The sequence below is a fragment of the Mustela erminea genome, chromosome X (genome assembly GCF_009829155.1).
Source record: "Mustela erminea isolate mMusErm1 chromosome X, mMusErm1.Pri, whole genome shotgun sequence".
Lineage (NCBI taxonomy): Eukaryota > Metazoa > Chordata > Mammalia > Carnivora > Mustelidae > Mustela > Mustela erminea.
The window spans coordinates 41,271,314-41,293,442 of NC_045635.1; the positions used below are offsets into that span (position 1 = coordinate 41,271,314).

The following is a 22,129-nucleotide window of genomic DNA, read 5'->3' on the forward strand; positions in this document are numbered from 1 at the left end:
GCCCTTGAGCCTCAGTCCCTGTTAGCACCTGACACAGCAATAAAACTCTGAGGCCCTGACACTCAAGTCCGTGTTTCCCAACCTGGAAGATACACATCACTTTATCCTGACTACTGGATGGCCATCCCACTGGGACGCTAAACGGGATTCCTAGGAACCTTCCAGATGCCGCTGGCTACAGAAGTGGACAGCTTCAGCCCCGAAGTGTCTCTGACGACACTTCCTGGTAACTAACAGGCTTCTCAGTAGGTTCTCCCTTCTCTTCATCCTGTGACTTTTGACCCTCTGTGAGAGGTTTTTCTCAGACCAGAGCTACCGCTCTGATTTTAACTGCTGACAAAAATGTAATCATTCTTTCTTTAAATGGACTCTAAAGAAGGTTCATTTCCTTTCAGATGTCACTTGTGGTTCTGAAGCTTCCCTCACGGCTTCCATCCCAAACCCTGGTCACCAACCAAGTGACCTGACATCAACAGACTGCTTCTGCCAAGGTCATGATCAGCAAAAGCTAGCTCCACCCCCCTGGGAATAGGGACTAAAATGAGGGCTTGTGCCTTGCCTATAGTAGTCTGTTCTCATCAGAGACACTGTTCTCAGGAACTGAGATTATCTGAGGGGACATTTCGAGGGACATATAAACAGCTCAAGCTAAATGATACTTAGACTCCCCCTAGGGTCTGTGCCCCATTACGATTGCATTACCCATGTTGGCGCCAGACTTATACGCACCTGCCACACGTGAATTTATCTGGTATATTTGGGATAAATCTTAGAAACTTTCAGACTTTTGAAGCTACCACCCCTCCTGCGGACCCTGTTTTCCCGAACAGAAGAGGCAGGCCTGGGTGAATGTGGATAACTCCCTAGAGGGCGAGCTGAGTCTTCGTGCATGCATGCTCTATGAGCCAGTTCCCACAGTCACCAAAAGGGGGTCCAGAACCTGACTCTGACCTTATTGGATGCCAGAAATGACATGGTTTCTACTCCAGAAGACCTGCCCCCACCCAAAGCCAGTTTACGTTCATTACACCAGAGTTGCCATGAACAAACTCATGACCTTCGATTTCCTTTTGGCTACCCAAGGGAGAGTTTAAGTTTCAGCCAACACTTCTTGCTACACTTATATAAATACGGCGGTCAAGAAGACCAATTTTTTTAAGCTTTCCTTTATTTAAGTAATCTCTACATCCACTGTGGGGCTTGAACTCACCACCCCAAGATCAAGAGTCGCACGCTCCTCTGACTGAACTGGGGGCCAGGCGCCCCCAAGTGGAACAATTTTTCTGATCAGCCTAAAAGAAAAAGTCATCTGGTTCGAGACCAGCTGGGCTTTGAGACATGTGTCCATGGCCTGAGTTTGGTCTGTCTCCAGGGTCTATTACAAGGACTAATCATCATCTTGTTTCTGGTAACTGCCCGTGGAGCCTTTGGCCGATGCATACTGCCCAGTGTCTTAGATGCCACTGTGAACCCCCTGTCATGTCAGGGGATTCAAGAACTCACCCTGCAGCCAAAGGAACAGGACAGACTAGCCCACGCCCTACTTCGGCCGGCTTTCTCCAAGCCACCTCCAGATCAGCAAAATCTCGGCAGCGGTGACGATCAGAATATATAGATTCATGCCCTGGGGCCTGACTTCAACTGATCTTGGATGAAAGACGGGAATGAGAAAGAAATGCAGTCCCCAACATCCAGGAGCTGGCCTGGAACTCACAGCAGACCCTGGTGTTCTCCTGTTGAACATGAACAATTTCACAGATCGCCAACAGCAGACAAAAGCACTCCGTGTCCATGACAGAGCAAGACAGAAATGTCACCCAAGTCCCCCAGAGGACTCAACATCACCCTCTTGTAGCTCATACGAGTGGGTGCTGCTTCTTTAGCAGTCACTCCATTCTCCTCACCTTCGTAAGAATGAAGATCTCCTGTCATAGAACTACCCCCACTTCCTAACAGCCTCCAGTGCTTGCACTCATCCCAGAGTCACCTACTACAAAGCCCAGTCCTGTAAGAGTTTCTTTCTAACACCTTCTAACCAAGACATCCCACGATTCCCCCATGGTGGGAGTTCTCCCTTCTTGCGAGGAATCCATAAACCCAGATTTGTTGGACTGGAGGTGATCTTTGGACGAAGGGGTTTATATCATAAGATAAGATCCAAGACTTAACCTGAGAGTTCACAATGTAGCAGGAGAGACAGACAGACCAACAATTCTCAGCCAATGTGGTGAATATCGTAATAAAACATAAAGACAGGACGCTGGTGGACGGGTTACTGGGCTTCAGTAGGAGTGAGCCCAGTGCAGAGATAGGGATTGGGTTAGTGGGAGGAGTAAAGTGTTCCAGGCAGAAGGAGTAGCAAGTTCAGACACAAGAAGCAGAAAGAGGACATGGCTAGACCATCACTGAAGTCAAGAAGGTACTACTAGCAAGTCTGAGGGGATTTATAAGCTCTTGGGTATGATTAAGTTGTATTTTATCAAGATTCAATGAGCACATACTGTGACCACATTGAAGAAATTGACATCATTTGCCTCCAGATGCTACAGAGGATACAGCTTCACTTTTGCAGTATTGCCAAAAAGGCATAACCCGAATTAACCACGAGGAAAAAAACAAGTAATCCCAAATGAAGGAGCATTCTACATTTTGAACGTCCAAAATGTCAATGTCACGGCACAAAGGCTGAGGAGCTGTTCCGGATTAAAAGGAGAATAAGCGCAGCTAACCACAAAGCTTTACCCTGGACTGGATTCAGGAACGGAATCCCTTTTTTCCTTTTGTTAGAAGGGACATCCATGGGACAATTAATGAAATTCAGCTAGGTAATATTGTATCCGTGTTAATCCGCCGATCTTGATAATTGTGCTGTGGTTATAGAAGAGAATGTCCTTTTTTTTTTTTTTTTCCCAGGACACACATACCAAAGTCTTCAGATGTAACAGAGCATCACATCTGCACCTTACTCTCAAACCATTCAAGAAAAATAAATATATTGGAGTGCCTGGCTGGCTCAGCTGGTAGGGTGTGAGAGGCTTGATCTCAGGGCTGTGAGTTTAAGCCGCATGTCGGGTGTAGCGATTACTTTAAAAATAAATAAATAAATAAATAAACAAAGAAGCAAATAAAAATCAAGGAAAAATATATTTCCATTTATATGTAAGTGAGAGAGACAAAGCAACGCTACACTGTTAACATTGGAGGAATCTATGTAAAGGGTAATCAGGAATCCTCTATAGGATTTTTTAAAAAGATTTTATTTACTCATTTAACACACACAGAGAGATATCGAGGGAGGGAACACAAGCAAGGGGAGTGTGAGAGGGTTCAGAAGCAGGCTTTCTGCTGAAGAGGGTGCCTGATGAGGGGCTCGATCCCAGGACCCTGGGATCATGACCTGATACAAAAGCAGACACCCAACGACTGAGCCACCAAAGAAAAGAAAAGAAAAGAAAAAGAACATGTCATTGAATAGCCTCTGTGTGTCAGCACCATGAGTGAGGGAATGAGAGGCATCCCTGCCCTGTGGGACTCACCATGTAGGGGGGCATTTTGGCAGCAGATCCAAAGCAGGGAGACGAGCCCTCCAGGGAGCTGACAACAATCTGGGCAAGGAATGGGGACTTCTTGTGCAATCTATTGGTGGGACCATGGTCTCACTCTCCGGGTTCGTGTAGAATCAAGTGATCTCTCTGGGACAGCTCGGTGGTGTGGTTGACTAGAGCATCTGAACTACAGGGCTGTAGTTTGGGGGAGAGGTCTGGGACAAGATACAGTTTGGGGAGTTGTCAGCATTAAGGAGGCAGAAGAAGCCACGTGATGGGAGGAGGACCCAACAGAACCCCAGAGAAGCCTCCGGAGATCGCAGTCCCACTCTTTGCCCCACCCAAGAAAGTGTCCTTCAAGTTCTGATTTCTTTATTTTATTTTATTTTATTTTAGAAAGAGAAAAAAAGCGCAAGTGGGGTCGGAGAGGGGCAGAGAAGAGGGAGAAGCAGACTCCACACTGAGTGGGGAACCTGCCAAGAGGCTCAATCCCAGGACGCAGATATCGTGACCTGGGCTGAAACGAAGAGTCAAAACTCAGCCAAGTGCACCACCCAGCAGCCCCCCAAGCTCTTACTTCTCTTCTGAAGGTTTGGTCTATTTGCCGGATTTCTCCCAGCTTGACCAGAGACTTTGGCAGTCTCCTCACTTTGCAGGCTCATGTTTTCCCATCTGTAAATGGGGCCATGGGAGAGCAGTTGTCTTAAACATCTCCCAGGGTGAAATCAAAATGACTGAGGCCATAAGTGCCCATTACTCTAAGTTAACTAAACTGAAACTTTGAGTTGAGATTGCTCCAAACATCTCCCTCCTGCTTTAGAGCCTCCTGCCTTTGAAGCATTTAATCTGCGGCCCCTCCTCCTTAGTGAATTTCAGGGAGCTGGAATGCCAGTGATTGTGATTTGAGTGTAGGTTTCAGGATTGTGCAGAAGGCCAGGAATGCGTGCTCCATAGAGGGAGATCAATAATGAGATAGCACGAGGGCCCTAGCTAACTCAGTCAATAACGCGGGCAACTCTTGATCTCAGGGTGGGTCATGAGTCTGAGACCCACGCTGGGCATGGAGCCTATGTAAAAAATTAAAATGGTAATGATGATGAGGTAGCATTGACCTTGGATTCAACGCATACAAAAAAATGCACAAATCTCAAGTGTCCCACCAAATGACTTTGGACAGTACATACTTCTGTGCAACTCAGGTATCCATCCAGATAGCCTCCATCACCCCCAGAAAATTGCCTGAACCCCTTCATGGTTCCCCCACCCCCGGCTCCCAACCCCAGTGGCAAACGCCCTCCTGATTACCTCCCTCCCTTCATTTTTTGAAATGTTTTAAATTTGGATGGTGAGGTCCACTTTTAAAGAAGAATGTGAATCTGAGTGCTGCTTAGGATCATTTATTCCATTTTATTTTTTAAACCCAATCAAATAAAACCTTTCCTCTTCCCCCACCAAAAACAAACAAACAAACAAACAAAACACACACACACACACACACACACACACACACACAGAGAGAAACAAACAAAAAAAGGCTTTACAAAAGCTGGCCTCCAGCCAACAGTCTTTCGTTCTCCCGCTAGGAAAAGGGTGGATTTGTTTAACCGCTTTGTTCTTTACTTTTTGACCTGCTTGTGTTTAACCGGACCCTCGACCCCAATCTCTGTTAGGTATTTTAACAATTTTTTCTTGTTTAAGTAAGAGATAAACTTTAGCGCTCCGTCCAAACTCCGAGGCTTAGATTCCCCCGGCTCCAAGCCTCTTCCCCGCCCCCCTGTCCCGGGAGGCTTTGTAGGATTCTTCCGGGAGCCACGGGGGAGGGGGACAGCGTTGGGGGTTGCAGTCCCCAGCCCGCCGCTCCAGGCCGCTGCCGCCCACCTGCCCAGCGGCCTCGTTCCCTGCTCAGTCCTTCCGCTCCGCTGCTTGACCTTTGCGCCTCCTGGAAGTCACCGGCCCGGTGAGTGCCGGGGACCGACCGGCCTCTCCGCCCGCTCTCCGGAGAGGAAAGGTCTGACTACAGACGATCGAAAGTCGCTGGGGCGGGCTGGAAGGACACCGCTCGCTCCCTACCCTCCTTGCCCACCCGAGGACCCGGGCCCCGCGCGCGCTCCACTCGGCTCGGCCAGGAACGAGGCCGGCTCAACCTTCAGCTTCCCGGGGCCTCGCGGTCGCCCAAGGCTGCAGTGGCGCCACCCAACTGTGCCGAGGCCACCCCGCCGCACAGGTATCGCGGGTGCTGCACAGGCACCTGCCGCTGCGTGCCGGCTCTCCGCTGCCGGGCCGCCGGGCTCCGAAGCCGCAGCAGGGAGAGACGACTGCAGGGCCCCTGGCTCGGGTTAAAAGTCGCTATTGGGAAAAGTCCAGCTTCTCATCTGATCCTGTGCCTTATCTCAGATCGATAACATGAAGGCCTTTGGAGCCTGTGCCAAATTGTTAACAGCCAGCGAGACTTCCAAATCCTGGCATCAGGATTTAAGATTTGAGTTGTGTTTCTTTAAAAAAAAAATTAATTTCTCGAAAGGAATATGAAACCAGAGATTATTTTCCTTCCACCCCCCCCCCCCCCGCCTCCCCCCGCCCCGTCATGAATTCGCCCATCCGTGGGTGAGCCCACCCACTCCCAAACAGAAAGGGAGAAGGGTGATGAGGCAGACGATTTGGGGCAGCATCTGGGCAGAGTTTGGGAAAGAGAGGAGACCCTGAAAAGTTGCCTTGTTTTCCTCTCCCACGGGCTTTCTTAGGTAATGTTTGTTTTGTTTTGCTTCTTCCTTCTCCGATCATTTTTCTTTCTCTTCTCCCTGCTCGCTGGTCACACTCTGGCCTAAACTCCCAGCATAGAATGTTTCTGCCTGTGGAGTTCAAGTCTCCTTGCCAGACTGGCACGGTGCCTGCCCTGGGCGGCAAGAACTAGCCAAGGGGCCGTCAGTACCTACAGTGTGGCGCCCAGACCGGGTCCGCTTCTCCAGCCCTTCCCTTGTGCCAAGCTGACAAATGGGTGTTAGGTCTAACTTAGTGTATATCCTGACCATATTTCTAGAAAGGCACTTTAGAAAAATGCAGAGTAGGAAAGTTCTGGCCTTTGAGCGGGCTGAGGGGGAGGGAATGGGCACCATCAGGGGATGGGGGAGGGCGGCGGGAGCTGGTGACCTGCAGGCGGGGAGGGGCCACCAATGACAGGGCTGCCCGCCCCCCCCCACCCCCCATGGGCACCTGCACCTTCGGGGGCTAAGGCACAGGCATAAAGGGCGGCCTTCCCTCCTGCGAGCAGCCAGCTCTCTGAGGGTCACCGACAATCAAGGTATGGATGCTGCGGTGTTGTGGGATTTTTCCTCTCTTTTTAAAAGATAGCTTGAAAACACGCCCGGCTAAGTCGATCAGAAGATATTTCACATTATGGACTATCAGCTCACTCCTCACTGTCCTATAAGTATCTTTCTGCCACCGTGCCTATTTTGTCCTGATTGAGAGAACGTGTTTTTCCAGTTCTGAGGAAAAACTCGGCCTGTACTGGGATCTTCCCAGGGCCTTAAGCCAGATGTGTTTTGCTGAATTTGCTCCACGCGATTACATTTTCTGTCCTCTCTTGCTACCTTCCAGACAGCTCCCTGTTCACAATGTCTTCCATTAAGATCGAGTGTGTTTTGCGGGAGAATTGCCGGTGTGGGGAGTCTCCGGTGTGGGAGGAGGCATCCAGTTCGCTGCTCTTTGTAGATATTCCTGCAAAGAAGGTTTGCCGGTGGGATTCGCTCAGCAAGCGCGTGCAGCAAGTGACCCTGGGTAAGCATGAAGGGCCCCCCTAAGCCCCCACCCCGCTCTGCCCAGCCAGCCATCATTTCCCTGGGGACACGCGGTCACCTGATGTGTCATTTCCCAGGGAACTTCTTATTGAAGCTACTGGATGTGCTTTAAAACTTCTGGAATGACATGCTCTCTCTAGCCACACTCTGTGTCCTCCCACTTGGACCCTGGAATAAATTTTGGGTGGTCAGTACTTTCCTCTTCGGCTGTGGGTGGGGGGCAAGAGTCCCCATTTGGTGCTGCTGACGAGGCAAAGGCACGGTACGCTCTTTCCTTAACATCTTCAGATCCAGCCTTTAAACGTTGGGGATCCCAGCAAACGCTGTCCGCCTTGGGTTGGGCCAAGAACTTAATGGGCAAAAGAAAAGAAAAAAAGAAAAGAAAAGAGCAGGCAGAGCCCTTCTTTGAATGTAAAAAGAAGAGCTTTCAGACTTGGAAAGCATCAAGCACGACTATCTGTTCACTGTACAAAATAAGATTCAGGACAAATTCCAAGGGCATTTGACCGCGATTCTGTTCAGGGCCACGTGATTCCCAGAGGAAGGTTTTCTCATTCTATGGCCCAAGCGTTGGAGCTCGATTAGAGATAAGGAAGCTTCTTGTTTTGTGTTAATGGGAAGAGATACCAGGAAATCCTGTGACCTTGGGACAGTCTCATTCCAGAGCTGGTGACCTCAAACTTTTTTTTTTTAAATAAGAGGGAACAACTTTTTTTTTTTTTTTTTTTTAAAGATTTTATTTATTTATTTGACAGAGAGAGATCACAGTAGGAGAGAGGAAGGGAAGAGATCACAGAGAGAGAGGAAGGGAAGCAGGCCCCCTGCTGAGCAGAGAGCCCGATGTGGGACTCGATCCCAGGACCCTGAGATCATGACCTGAGCCGAAGGCAGCGGCTTAACCCACTGAGCCACCCAGGCGCCCCAAGAGGGAACAACTTTTTAATTCACCCAGGGATGTGAGTGTGACTAGAGGCAAAGTGACTAGGACCAGAGGAGTTCAGAGCCCCAGGGGCAGGGGGGGCGGGGCGGGAGGGGGAAGTGGAGGGCGGGGGACCAATGCGTTCCCTAGTCCCTCTTTGCCAGTGTGCACACATTAGGGGGATATTCCCACCCCAATCCACAACCACCCCCAAAGCATGGAAGGGGCTTCTGGTATCAGTTAACTTCGGAACTTACAGAAGTGCGCTGGCAGAAGTCTCTGGATGCAGGTCGGGATCCTCTCAGCACTGTCTTGTATATTCCCTGGGCCCCTCATTGGTGGGAATCAACTTCTGAACGGGACTTAGAGCCCAGAGCCCCTCCCAGAGTACCCAGCACCTTGCACTTACTGACTAGGTGCTTAGAAAATGTTTCCAAGGGGTGCCTGGGTGACTCAGTCCTTTAAGTTACCTGCTAAAGTCAGGATCTCAGAGCCCCGGGATTGAGCCACAAGCTGAGCTTGGCACTCACCTGGGAGTCTCCCTTTGCGCATCCTCCTCCACTCGCTCGCTCTTAAATAAATAAATAAAATCTTTAAAAAAAATGTTTTCAAAATAATTTTTTTGGAAGATTTTATTTATTTATTTATTTGTCAGGGTTGGGGGAGAAGCAGGCTCTCTGCTGAGCAGGGAGCCTGATGTAGGTAGGACTCGGTGCCAGAATCCTGGGATCATGACCAGAGCCGAAGGCAGACACGTAACCAACTCAGCCACCCAGGCATCCCACAACTTTCAATTTAATACATAAGATAGGACCCCTTAAAAAAGACGAGTCCTGAATGAGAGGAAGGGAGAGATGTCAGAAAACCTGGTTGGTGGAACTAAGCCTGGTTTGTGTCTCTGAATTTCCTGGAGAAAAGGTGAATCAAGCATCCATTGGTCCATGATAGCTATCCTGGGAGCTCCTGTCCCCCCCTCCCCCAACCTTTGAATTTGATGTAGCGCCTGCCCCAGTGTATGGTGGCTGGAAGCTTCCAGAAGAGTTGGGTTTCATTCACGTTTCTATCTCTGCTGCCCAAGGATACTAATCAACAAATATACTCGGTTCTGGAGCCTTTGGCTTTCCACAGAAGGGAGGGGGCACTCGCATTGTCAAAAGAGCTGGAATCTGCTCCAAGGGAGATGCTAGGCGGCAGGGTGCCCGCGGGGTGCTGCTCGGCCACTGGCCCCCTTTCCGCCCTCTGACTGCTGCTTTTGCTTCTGCAGATGCCCCCGTCAGCTCCGTGGCCCTTCGCCAGGGAGGAGGCTATGTCGCCACTGTTGGGACAAAGTTCTGTGCTTTGAACTGGGAAGATCACTCAACAGTTGCCCTGGCCTCAGTAGATGAAGACAAGAGGAACAATAGGTTCAACGACGGGAAGGTGGATCCCGCTGGGAGATACTTCGCAGGTGCGGTTGATTTCCAGCCCCTATGGACCGAGCTTGGGAGAAAAAGCCTGACTTGGGCTAAGTCTCACAGTTGTCCTGGGAAAATGTTACTCATAATGCGTCTTGGGTTCTTCCTTTATTATTACTTGAGTAGCTTTTCACAAAATAAAACAAAAATCCCAAGGGGCACCTGGCTGGCTCAGTCGGCAGAGCATGTGACTTTCCATCTTGGGGTCGTGAGTTCAAGTCCCACACTGGGGGTAGCATTTCCTTAACAGAAATGTAAACACTAAAGAAATAAGTAAAGTCTATTAAAATTTCATTGCTAAAGGTAATAAATCAAATTTAAAATAATGTAAAAATTGTTTTAAATCCCATGAGAAAAATTTCAGAATATCCCTTTCAAAAGTTTCCATCTCTGGCAGAGACCAAAATGTGCATGGACCTTTTGTAGTTTAAATGAGCTTTATTTTCTTAAATTTTTGAATTTTTGTTACTTTAAAGACTTTTTAAATTTTCTTTTTTTAAAGGATTTTATTTATTTATTTGACAGAGAGAGAGAGCACAGGTAGGGGGAGCAGCGGGCAGAGGGAGAGGGAGAAGCGGGCTCCCCATTGAGCAGAGAGCCCGATGCGGGGCTCGATCCCAGGACCCTGGGATCATGACCTGAGCTGAAGGCAGATGCTTAACCCACTAAGCTTCCCAGGAGCCCCTAAATGAGCTTTCAAATAGAGGTTTCATGGTCACTGGCGATTTTTAAATTGGAAATAATTTCAAATTTACAGGGAAAGAAAAGTAAAAATAGTATGAACAGCATACATCTGCCCTTTACCTAGATCCACCTGTCATCAACGTTTTGTCCTATTTGTGTGCTCTCTCTGTATATAAACATGCTTTTCTCTAGAATCATTTGGAAGTAAGTTGCATATATCACATCTTAACCCTGAAAGATACTACTGTGGGAATTTTCCAAGAAAAAAGACCTGTTCTTCCCAAGAAAAATGACCACAGTACAGTTACCAACTTAAAGAAGTTCATCATTATTCTGGTTTTAACTGATGTCCTATCTGTACTCCAGTTTTGTCCATGAACCAAATACTGTCCTTTACAGCGTTGCCCACTCCCAAGTGGGGGACCCATTCTAGGATTATGTATTGCCATTTAGTTGACATGTCTCTTTAAACCTCTTTCATCTGGGACAGAGCATAGCCTTTCTTGTTTTTTTATGACACCGCTGTGTTTGAAGAATACAGTCCCACACAACTCCCCCCTTTTTCAATAGAACATCCCTCGTGTTCCTCTTCTTTTTGTGTTTGTCTGATGTTTCCTTGTGATTAGATTGATGCCGTACATTTGTCGCTAGAATACTGCAGAGGTGACATGCTGTCTTTCTCCAGGTGTCTCACCTGGACACCATGTCCCTCATGGGTGATGTTAGTTTGGATCACCTGGTTAAGGTCTTCTCAGCTTCCTCTACTGCATCGTTACTATTTTTTCAGAGATTTTATTTATTTATTTCAGATAGAGAGAGGGGGGAGCAGAGGGGCGGAGGAGCTCCGCCCTGAGCGGGAGCCCCTGGCAGGGCTTGATCTTATGACCCTGAGATCATGACCTGAGGTGAAAGCAAGAGTCAAAGACTTAACCGACTGAACCACCCAGGCGCCCCCATAGTTGCTATTTTTAATTGCAATTTATGAACATGTTGTGGGGTTTATTAGTTATCTATTGCTGTGTAACAAATTACCCTGAAATTCAGTGGCTTAAAATCACAAACATTTTTAAAGTGTTTGTTAAAATTACAACCATCGTTACTGAAGGTTAAGAATCTGGGTGGGGCTTAGCCAGATGGTTCTAGTTCAAGGCTGTATCATGAAGTTGCAGTCAAGATGTTGGCGGAGGTTGTAGTCTCAGAACGGGGCTGGTGTCTCTCAAGCGGCCCGGAAGATTCACATCCAAGCTCTCTCACATGGGGCCAGCAGGAGGCTTCAGGAAGTCTTACTACCTGGGCCTCTCTGTAGGGCTGCCCAGAACATGGCTTCCCCCAGGGCGAGTGATGAGAAAGAGAGAGAATGAGGACACCCAAGACAGGCTACAGTCTTACTATAACCAATCTCGGAAGTGACAGAAGGTCGCTTCTGTCATGTGCTGTTGGTCACGCGGTGATAGAAGGGACTGTATCCAAAGGGTGTGAACACTGGGAGGCAGGGATCATTTGCGGCCATCTTGGAGGCTCCCCACAGCACAGGGGGAGATACTTTAAGACCGACCAAATGTCCGGGTCCTCATCAAAACGTCTCCCTTGGGTTTCACATTTGTTGATGATTCTTGCTTGAACCAATGCTGACTGGGATGGTTGGACAATGGCTTATGTCCAGCTTTCTGTAAAGGTTAACTCTAGTTTCCAATTAAATAATGCATTTCACGTATGTTTTCATTTACTTCCCCTCATAACAAGCTAGCCAGAGTTGATTCCAATACCTGCTATGTCCACCTCCTCACCCCATCCCCTCAAACCTTGCTGCCGTGGCTCCGTCCGCTTTCCGCATGGAAGGTACTCGAGGTCTGAGCAACCGGCTGTGGCTTGCTTCCCGTCTTCCCGGGCTTGACACAACCACAGATCTAGTCCAGGACAGGTTGAAAGATTCAAGAAGAGAATCTGTTGGAAGCCCTTCTGCCACTAATTTCTGCAAGATAAGGAAATATGATTGGATGTCCCACCTGCTGTTGAAATTGATTTTCTCTCTCCCTCATGGCTGCAGTTGACAGTTCTGTGGCACTTTGTGAGACAAGATAAAGGTGTCCTCAGAAGCCTGAGTCCTTAGCCTGGAGTCCCCAGTTCTTAACTTGTGCCCTGAGGGGACCCCTTAAAATTGTAGGGAAAATTGTGGGTGTGCAGACTGGTCACAAGCATCTGCCAGAAGCACCTGATAACCTTTTTCTAGAGAGTTCCTAGCTTTCAGCAAGTGCTAGGAGGTGTCCCTGGACCAGAAGAGGGTAGGGTCATTTGATGGCGTGATGGAGTCTTGAGGTGGTGGGTCGAATCCTGAAGGTGAGGCGCCTGGGTGGCTCAGTGGTTAAGCATCTGCCTTTGGCTCAGGTCATGATCGCGGGATCCTGAGATCCAGTCCCACGCCAGGCTCTCTGCTCAGCAGGGAGCCTGCTTCTCCCTCTCCCACTCCCCCTGCTTGTGTATCCTCTCTTGCTATCTCTCTTCTCTATCAAATAAATAAATAAAATCTTTTTTAAAAAGAAGAAGAAGAAGAATCCTGAAGGTGTCACCACATCCACTACTGTGTCCACTATTAGATAGTGACATACGAGCCAGGGCTCCGGCTCCGGCATGTTCTTTCCCACTGAGGTAGAACCCTTTCCAAGCAGTGCGGAATTCACATGCATGTTACAGGCACCTCTTTCTGTGAGGCAGGCAGGGTCGGGGGGCACGGAATATTAGTAAAACAAACCCAATTGCCCTCTAGCCAGAAACTGCTGCGTGAAATCCTTCTCCCCTGGGAGGATTTACCCTGTCCTGCTTGCTATTCAAGCTTCCCAACTTTTGTCCATTTTCTTTTAACTCATTCTTATTTCAAATGGAACTTGGTATACTAGATGAGCTTCCCAATTTCTTCATTACAGTCAAACTCTGCTCTGTCCCCCAAGATCACACTCAAGTCTAAGGGACTATCCTAGGGTGCGCTTGAGAAGAACGTGTGCTCTGCCGCTGTTGAGTGGAGTGTTTGGTAAATGTCACTTAGATTGGTTGATGCTGTTCAGTTTTGTTTCTTTGCTGATTTTTCTATATACTTGTGTCTGTTACTGAGAGAAGGGTACTGACATCTCCAGCTGTAATTATGGAATTGTCTATTTCTCTTTTCAGTTCTGATTTTGGCTTTGTGTATTTTGAAGCTCTGTTGGTAAGCACGTACGAATTTAGGATTGCTATGTCTCCTTGGTGAATTGACCATTTTCGCGATATGTAGGACCTTCATGTATCCCTGATAATTGTCTTCGCTCTAAGTATATTTTGTCTGATGTTAACATAGCCCCTCCAGCTAATATTTTAATCAGTATTTGCGTGGTATAGCTTTTCCCAATCCTTTCACTTTTACACGGTCTGTATCCCTATATCTGAAATGAGTTTCTTATAACCAGCAAATAGCTGGGCTTTTACAAAATTTGTCTTAACAATAACTTAATTAATGTATTTAGGTTCTTTACATTTAGTGTATTTAGTGTCATTATTAATATGCTTTGACTTAGATCTACCATTTTGTTATTTGTTTTCTCTTCTTTCTCCCTGTATTTTTTGTTCCTCCCGTTTCCCCTTTCCTGCCTCCATTTCAGTTGAGTGAACCTTCTTTTAGAATTCGATTTTAATTTACTCATGGTGATCTTTCGCTGTATCTCTCTGTGTGGTTTTTTAAGGGTTTATGAAGGGATTGCAAAATACACAGTTAACTTTTTGCAGGCTGTCTAGAGCCAAGATTTACCACTTTGATGAACACTTCTTTATGCTATAGTTCCCTTTATAGACATACATATAAATCCCCCGAGAAAATGTAATTCTTGCTTTTTTTTTAAAGATTTTATTTATTTATTTGACAGAGAGAGAGTAAGCACAAGTAGGCAGAGGGGCAGGCAGAGAGAGAGGGGGAAGCAGGCTCCCCACCGAGCAGGGAGCCCGATGCAGGGCTCGATCCCAGGACCCTGAGATCATGACCTGAGCTGAAGGCAGAGGCTTAACCCACTGAGCCACCCAGGCGCCCTGTAATTCTTGCTTTTAACCATCAGAAATATTTTAAAGAACTGGGGTGCCTGGCTGGCTCATTTGGTGAAGCATGGGACTCTTGATCTTGGGGTTGTGAGTTCAAGCCCATGTTGGGTATAGAGATTACTTAAAAATAAAAAATCTTTAAAAAATGGAATCGTCAACAAAAGAAAAGAAATATTTTCAAGAACTTAAAGGAGAAGAACACCCTATTATATTTACTGTTTCTGTTGTTCTTCCTTCATTCTGATGTTCCAAGCTTCCTTTTGGTATCATTTCCCTTCCCTTTAGCAATTCTGTTAGAGCAGGTCTGCTGGCTGTGAATTCTCCCAGTTTTACTTCATATGAGAATATCTTTATTTCACCTTCATTCTTTTTTTTTTTTTTTTAGGATTTTATTTATTTATTTGACAGAGAGAAATCACAAGTAGTCGGAGAGACAGGCAGAGAGAGAGAGGGAAGCAGGCTCCCTGCTGAGCAGAGAGCCCGATGCGGGACTCGATCCCAGGACCCTGAGATCATGACCTGAGCCGAAGGCAGCGGCTTAACCCACTGAGCCACCCAGGCGCCCCTTCACCTTCATTCTTGAAAGAATTTTCACTGAATATAGAATACTAGTCTGACAGTTTGTTTTTTTTCCTCTTTCGGCAAATGAAAAATGTGTGCCTTCCAGGGCGTCTGGGTGGCTCAGTCCATTATGTGTCTTGACTCTTGATCTCAGCTCAGGTCTTGATCTCAGGGTGGTGAGTTCAAGGCCCCCTGCTGGGCCCTGCACTGCGCAAGGAACCTACTTAAGAAAAAGAAAAAAAAGTGCATCACTTCCTTCTGACCTCCGTGGCTCCTTGTAAAATATCAACAGTTATTGAAATCATTATTTTTCTATATATCATATGTCATTTTTCTTTCTTTCTTAGGGATTTCTATTTGACTTTGGTTTCAGAATTTTGATTTTGATGTGTCTGGGTATAGATTTCTTTGGGATTATCTCCTGTTTGGGGCTTGCTCAGCTTGAATCTATAGTTTTTTGCAATGTTGTCCACATTGGATAATTTCCTTTTTTATATATTTTAAGATTTTAGGTTTTTTTTAAAGTAATCTCTAGGCCCAATATGGTGCTCAAACAAACAACCACAAGATCAAAAATCACATGCTCTACTCACTGAGCCAGCCAAGCGCCCCTGGATAATCTCTTTTGACCTGTCATTCACTACACTAACTCTTTTCCTTTGTCATCTCTAGCCTGCTAGCAAAATCCATCTAGGCAGTTTCTCTATTTCATTTATTTTCTTTTTCAGTTCTAAAATTTTTATTTGGCCCTTTGTTGTGTTTTGACTTCTTTGCCTTGCTTCTTTGCATTGCAAGTCATATTGGATAATATTTGTGACTTTGTGACTGTTATTTTGAGACCCTGGGTCTTTAAATCCTGCGGAGAATGTTGATACATTTGCCCTCATGAGCGATCTGTATATGCTTAGGTTCAGAAGGTTTACCAGAAAAGCTCTAGCCTGCTCTCTCTGAGCTGCCATTAAGATCTGGCCCCCATGTGGGCCACTCAGTGGCCGCCCTGAGACTTAGGAGTTCCAACCACAGCTGCATTCTCAGTCTTTGGTATGCTAATTAAAACCAGAGTCCTGCGTACCAGTAAAAGATGAGCCCAGGAGATCATAAACAACCTTATGGAATTGCATTCCTGAACAAGTCCCTCTTGACTGTCTCTAGGTACTTTCCATTTTCCCGGAGCTGTCCTTGTCATTCCTCCAGCCGGAACCCACCCATCTCTAGGACAGCGCTCTCTCCAGAGCCAAGTAGCAGCAGGAGAGAGAGAGAGAGAGAGAGAGAGAGAGAGAGAGAGAAAGAGAGCGAGCATAAAAGCAGCAGTGTTGGGGGGACGCCTGGGTGGCTCAGTGGGTTAAGCCTCTGCCTTCAGCTCGGGTCATGATCTCAGGGTCCTGGGATCGAGCCCCGTGTCGGGCTTTCTGCTCGGCAGGGAGCCTGCTTCTGCCTCTCTCTCTCTCTCTGCCTGCTTGTGATCTCTCTCTCTGCCAAATAAGTAAAAAATAAATATAAAAAAAAAAGCAGCAGTGTTTGGTTCTGCCCTTTTGGAGCTGCAGCAGGAGAGCAATGTCCCCTTCCCCTGAGTCTTGATTCCTGCACTTCGCTTGTACCCGCCACTCGGCCGTCACTCCCCTTGCTGCAGAGCGTGGGGACTGGAGAAAGGAGTGGAAAGAACCAGGGCATTTCTTCCACTCTCCGAGCCTCAGGAGTTTCCTCATTTGCTCCTTGAGCCAGATCGAGAGGGTTTCTCTTGGCTCTCAGTCTTCACCGCGGTGCTCGCTTCCAAGTTGGAGGCTGCATTGAGGTCAGGCTGGGACATACTGGAGGATAAAATGGAGAACTTGCCACCAGTTAGGCGGCACTGAAAATTCTGCTGGTCTTCCCTGAGCTGCCCGATATTTTTACTTGTCGGAGTTTCTCAAATAGCCCACTGGGTGTTTTGTCCAGATTGTACAGTTGCACTCAGTGGGAGAAAGTGGGGTTGGTGGAAATGGACTCCTCCTTATCCGGAACCAGACCTGTTGGTGTAATTTTCATTGGCATCATAAGCAAGGCAGTTGTCTTTTTTTTTTTTTAAATATAGGACCCAGATTGGGATTGCAGAATAGTTTCCTTGAATAGAATAATTTTTATTTTTTTAAAATATTTTATGTATTTATTTTGATAAATTCCAGAGAGAGAATGAGAGGGAGAGAGAACAAGCAGAGGGGAGGGGCAGGGGCAGAGGGAAAAACGGGGCTCCCCGCTGAGCAGGGAGGCGATGTTAGACCCCATCCCAGGATACTGGGATCATGACCTGAGCCGAAGGCAGATGCTTAACCGACTGAGCCACCCAGTTGTCCCTAGTTTCCTTGACTTCATGATGGGAAAGGAACCCTGGTCATAAAAGGTGCTGTAGGGCATGGGACAAGGTGCTATGCAGCTAAACTCAGTGTTTTTGGGGTCTTGTAGGCACCATGGCCGAGGAGACGGCCCCCGCGGTTCTGGAGCGGCACCAGGGGTCCCTGTACTCCCTCTTTCCTGACCACCATGTGGAAAAGTATTTTGACCAGGTGGACATCTCCAATGGTTTGGATTGGTCCCTGGACCACAAAATCTTCTATTACATCGACAGCCTGTCCTACTCGGTGGATGCCTTTGACTATGACCTACATACAGGAAAGATCTGTACGTACTTTTTCATTATTCTTCTTATTACTGCTGGGATTTTTTTTCATATGTGGTTAGCCGGGAAGCTGCCTCTTCTTCCTCAACTCGCATGAAAAGACCCTTACTTGTCAAATGAAGGAGGTGGTGGATGTGATAATTCCAATAGAGTCATAATTGTCCAGACTCGACTAGGCTGCCAATCAAACGAGCGCCCTCGGTACACCTGACTCTGGCCACCATTGGCAAAATAGGGATAGATCCTTTCCCTGCTTCTTGCCACCGTCCCTCGAAAGGGACTCGCTATGCAATGGATCCTGTCCTACTAGAGGCGCTTATCAGCAGATAATGCACAGCAGAATGAGAAAAAGGGAACAGGAAGCTAAGGTTGGGGGGTTGCAATTGCTCCTGTGTCCTTGAGTTAACCAGAGGGAACTACTCAGAGGCGAATTAATAATCTTCCCAAATAGAAGAGTTTAAACAGTAGCTGCCGAGTGTTCAATTCCGTCAGTGGGTTTGACATGAGCTGTAGTTGGGAACAGGGAGGGAAGAAATTCTTGAGAAGAATTTAGGAGGGAGCACTTGAAACTGTTTCGTGAAAGGTGCCAAGCCGCCAGAGCAAACACAGTAATAAAAATGACTTGGGGCGGGGGGGGGGGGGGGGTGCGGATCACAAGCCTCGCGTGTAGATTTAATGAGAGACAGGTTATTTCAGTACAGATGTTTTACTTTGAAATATAGAGTGCCTTTTTTATGACTGTTTTTACCCATTTTTACTGACACATGGTTTTAACATTTTTTTTTTCACTGTACCTCAATGCAGTTACTACAATAACCTGGATTTTGTAGTGTAAAGTTCCTCTGGGGTTTGATGGGGTTTTACGGGTTTGTTTGTTTATTTGTATACTGTGATTTCCCCCTTTCGGGCCAGCCAGTGGGCTCCAGAACACCCCTCCTTTCAGAAATAAGCTCTTTAATATTATGTTTTGATAGGATGATTTTGGAACATTCGGTCAGACAGAAACAGAACGTGCACGTCTTACTAGTTTTTGCGTAGGAACCGTTCACATGGTACCATTAAGTGGCCTTCTAGATCTTGGAGTTAATCAAAGTCGTCATTTTTATAAGGAAAACAGCAAAGGTCTAACCACAGACCGAAATGTCTCCGAGCAGGGTATGCAGGGTTTCAGTTCAGCTCAACCTCAAAAAGAACTACTGTTTTTTATTAAGAATTCTAGGGGCGCCTGGGTGGCTCAGGTGTTAAGCGTCTGCCTTCAGCTCAGGTCATGATCCCAGGGTCCTGGGATCCCACCCCAAATCGGGCTCCCTGCTCAGCGGGAAGCCTGCTTTGCCCTCTCCCCCCGCCTGCTGCTCCCCCTGCTTGTGCTCGCTCGCGCTCTCTCTCTCTCTCTCTGTCAAATAAATAAATAAAATCTTAAAAAAAAAGAATTCTACTTCCTTCTTTCCCGCTTAGACAAATAATGTCTGTACCCAAACTAAAGAGAGTGTAATCACCCCCAAATCATGTGGCAAAACATTCTTAGTTGAGGAGTGCCCACTCATGTTTCTGGACATTTTGTTTTATTTTTTAAAAAAATTTTTTTAAAGATTTTATTTCTTTATCTGAGAAAGAGAGCACAAGCAGGGGGAGTGGCAGGCAGAGGGAGAGGGAGAAGCAGGAGCAGAAAGCCCAAGGCAGGGCTCGATCCCGGGACCCCGGGATCATGACCTGAGCCAAAGGCAGATGTTAAAGTGACTGAGCCACCAGGCGCCCTGGACATTTTTGGTTTTAGAGTTAGAATTCTTCTGAACCATCCCGCATGCCAGACCCCGGATCAGCAAAAGTGATGAGGTTACAGCCAGCTGGAGAGCTCCTGGTCTGATGCTCAATGTTGAGTGGCCTGTTGTTTTGTTGTGTGTGTGTTTGTTTCTCTAACCCTAGCCAACCGCAGAAGTATTTACAAGCTGGAGAAAGAAGAGCAAATTCCAGATGGGATGTGTATCGATGTGGAGGGGAAGCTCTGGGTTGCCTGTTACAATGGAGGGAGAGTGATTCGTTTAGACCCTGAGACAGGTAGGCCTGCAGCAAAATTAAAAAAAAAAATCCCTGCCATGTCTAGAAAAAATGAGACACTAGCGACTAGAGGAACTCCATTACTAATAACGTTATCTAGAGATACATTCAGAGGTCTCAGTAGGATAACTTTGGAAATAAAGGCCCAAGATAGTGCCCCAGACTTAGAGTCAGAACTTCTTTTCCTGTGGAGGTAAGTCTTTTTGGCCAAAACAGATTGTCAGGGAAGGTTGGTTAAATGACCTCCACAAAGCTTTTTGAATATCGCTGATGTTCTGCAAGGGGTCCCAAATGGTTGTGCAGGTTGGAAATTTGCTAGAGCTGGGCTTTCAATAAAATATTTGCTGCTAGGGAAAAGACTCCAAACTGTGAAGTTGCCTGTTGTTAAAACAACCTCGTGCTGCTTCGGAGGGAAGGACTACTCTGAAATGTATGTGACCTGTGCCCGGGACGGAATGGATCCCGAGGGTCTTCTGCAGCAGCCTGAAGCTGGTGGGATCTTCAAGGTGATCTGGCTCTTTCTTTTATTTTGAGGGTGAGGTGGGAGATCCTTGGCTATGTAACTGAGTGATTACTGCTTTTTCTTTTCTTTTTTTTATTGTATTTATTTGAGACGACGAGAGAGAGAGAGAGAGAGAGAGAGAGCATGAGCAAGGAGAGGGGTAAAGGGAGAAGGAGAAGCAGACTCCCCACTGATCAGGGAGCCTGATGCAGGGCTGGATCCCCCCAGGGATCATGACCTGAGCCAAAAGCAGTCACCCAATTGACTGAGCCACCCAGGTGACCCAGTTAGTGCTTTTTCATACTTCCAAAACATAATTCTATTTAGCATTTTTTAGAGAGAGAGAGAGAGCACGCATGTGTGTGTGTATGTGCACATACAAGTTGGGCAGGAAGGGCAGAGGGGGAGAGAGAAAATCCTGACCCAGGGCTTGATCTCAAGACCCTGAGGTCATGACCTGAGCCAAAGGCAGATGTTTAACCAAGCCACCCATTTTTTAAGCTCATCGTGCTAGATTTTTAAAAACATTTTATTTAGATTTCTTGGACTGTAAGTCCAAGATAATGTGTTTAGCCTGCTTTGCAGTACGCCTGAGTGACTCAGTCTGTTAAGCATCTGCCTTTGGCTCAGGTCATGATCCCAGGGTAACTAGGATCGAGCCTGCATCGATCCTGCTGAGCAGGAAGCCTGCTTCTCCCTCTCCCTGCCACTCCCCCTGCTTGTGCTCGCTCACTCTCCGACAAATAAAATCTTTGAAAAAAGAAAAGAAATAGGAAGATGGTAGAAACAAATTCACTTGTAAATCCAAGTTAATTGGGGCACCTGGGTGGCTCAGTCGTTCAGCATCTGCCTTCGGCTCAGGTCATGATCCCAGGGTCCAAGGATCCAGACCCCCACACTGGGCTGCCTGCTCAGCGGGAAGCCTGCTTCTCCCTCTCCCACTCCCCCTGCGTGTGTTCCCCCTCTCTTGCTGTCTCTCTCTCACTCTCTCTCTGTCAGATAAATAAATAAATAAAAACTTTAAAAATCCAAATTAATGGCAGATGGTTGCTAGTTGGATTATTATCAATGTGAATATTTGAGTTGAACCTGCCCTAATCAAGTAATTCCTTTTTAAGATAGGAAATAAAACAAGGATAATTGGTGGCTAAATATATTATTATAAATCATAAAAATGCTTTTGAAAAATACTTGTGAACTATCTTTTAGCAAAGTTTTTCTCTTTTCTTTTTTAACAGATAACTGGCCTGGGGGTCAAAGGAATTCCTCCCTATCCCTATGTGGGATGAGTGGCAGGCCTTCTTTCCTACTGGAGTAACTTTTGAAGACACGTAGAAAATTCTAGAGCTGAAATTTCAATCTAGTTACAAAAAATTAAAGAAATGATACTATTAATAGAGTTAAATTTTTTTCCAATTTTTAAAAGGTAAAACATTTTAATAAGGGGTTACAGGTCGTTTTGATAACATACTAAAATGCCTTCCGCAAAGGTATTATAGAAGTATAGAGAACTGTTCAGATGTCAACCAGCCTCTTGATTCTTTGCAAACTGCTAGAAGGGGACGGGGGGACCATGTCTGTTGCACATTCCATACTTACTATACCTGAAGTTTCAAAAAACTAATAAATAATGTCTTAGTAATGACTTACTATGATTATGTTCCTTTTTATTTTCATCATAAACTTAAAAAATATACTGCGGTGCTAACCTACCTTCACATTATTCTTCATACATGCTATTTTTTGCAAGCTAAAATATTACTGGAGGGTAGGAATTAAACACTGGCAAAATCCATGACTCCAACTGCCACCTAATAAATATAGAAGCCATATATCACTTATTAGAATACTTTTTTTAAAACAGCTTTACTGAGGGGCATCTGGGTGGCTCAGTCAGTGA

The 22,129-nt window shown here is 46.5% G+C and overlaps 1 protein-coding gene across 3 annotated transcripts; it reads left to right on the top strand.

The window, feature by feature from the left end:
* Positions 1-5,342: 5,342 nt before the first annotated feature.
* On the top strand, positions 5,343-21,874 carry RGN (regucalcin). 3 transcript variants are annotated; one of them, XM_032329876.1, is made up of 7 exons: positions 5,343-5,769; positions 7,143-7,322; positions 9,526-9,708; positions 17,459-17,674; positions 19,596-19,727; positions 20,079-20,233; positions 21,468-21,874. In XM_032329876.1, exons 2-7 carry the CDS (start codon positions 7,160-7,162, stop codon positions 21,516-21,518), a joined length of 900 nt encoding a protein of 299 aa, XP_032185767.1. In that variant the 5' UTR covers positions 5,343-5,769; positions 7,143-7,159; the 3' UTR covers positions 21,519-21,874. The 3 variants fall into 3 exon arrangements, with proteins under 3 accessions (XP_032185767.1, XP_032185768.1, XP_032185766.1); XM_032329877.1 differs by lacking the exon at positions 5,343-5,769 and adding an exon at positions 6,178-6,286; XM_032329875.1 differs by lacking the exon at positions 5,343-5,769 and adding an exon at positions 6,719-6,843.
* Positions 21,875-22,129: the final 255 nt, after the last annotated feature.

Coding starts and splice junctions, on each gene's coding strand:
- RGN (XM_032329876.1), top strand. CDS start 7,160: ATGTCTTCCATTAAGATCGAGTGTGTTTTGCGGGAGAATTGCCGGTGT. Junction 17,675..19,595: donor CCTACATACAGGAAAGATCT/GTACGTACTTTT, acceptor CTCTAACCCTAG/CCAACCGCAGAAGTATTTAC. Junction 20,234..21,467: donor AAGCTGGTGGGATCTTCAAG/GTGATCTGGCTC, acceptor CTTTTTTAACAG/ATAACTGGCCTGGGGGTCAA.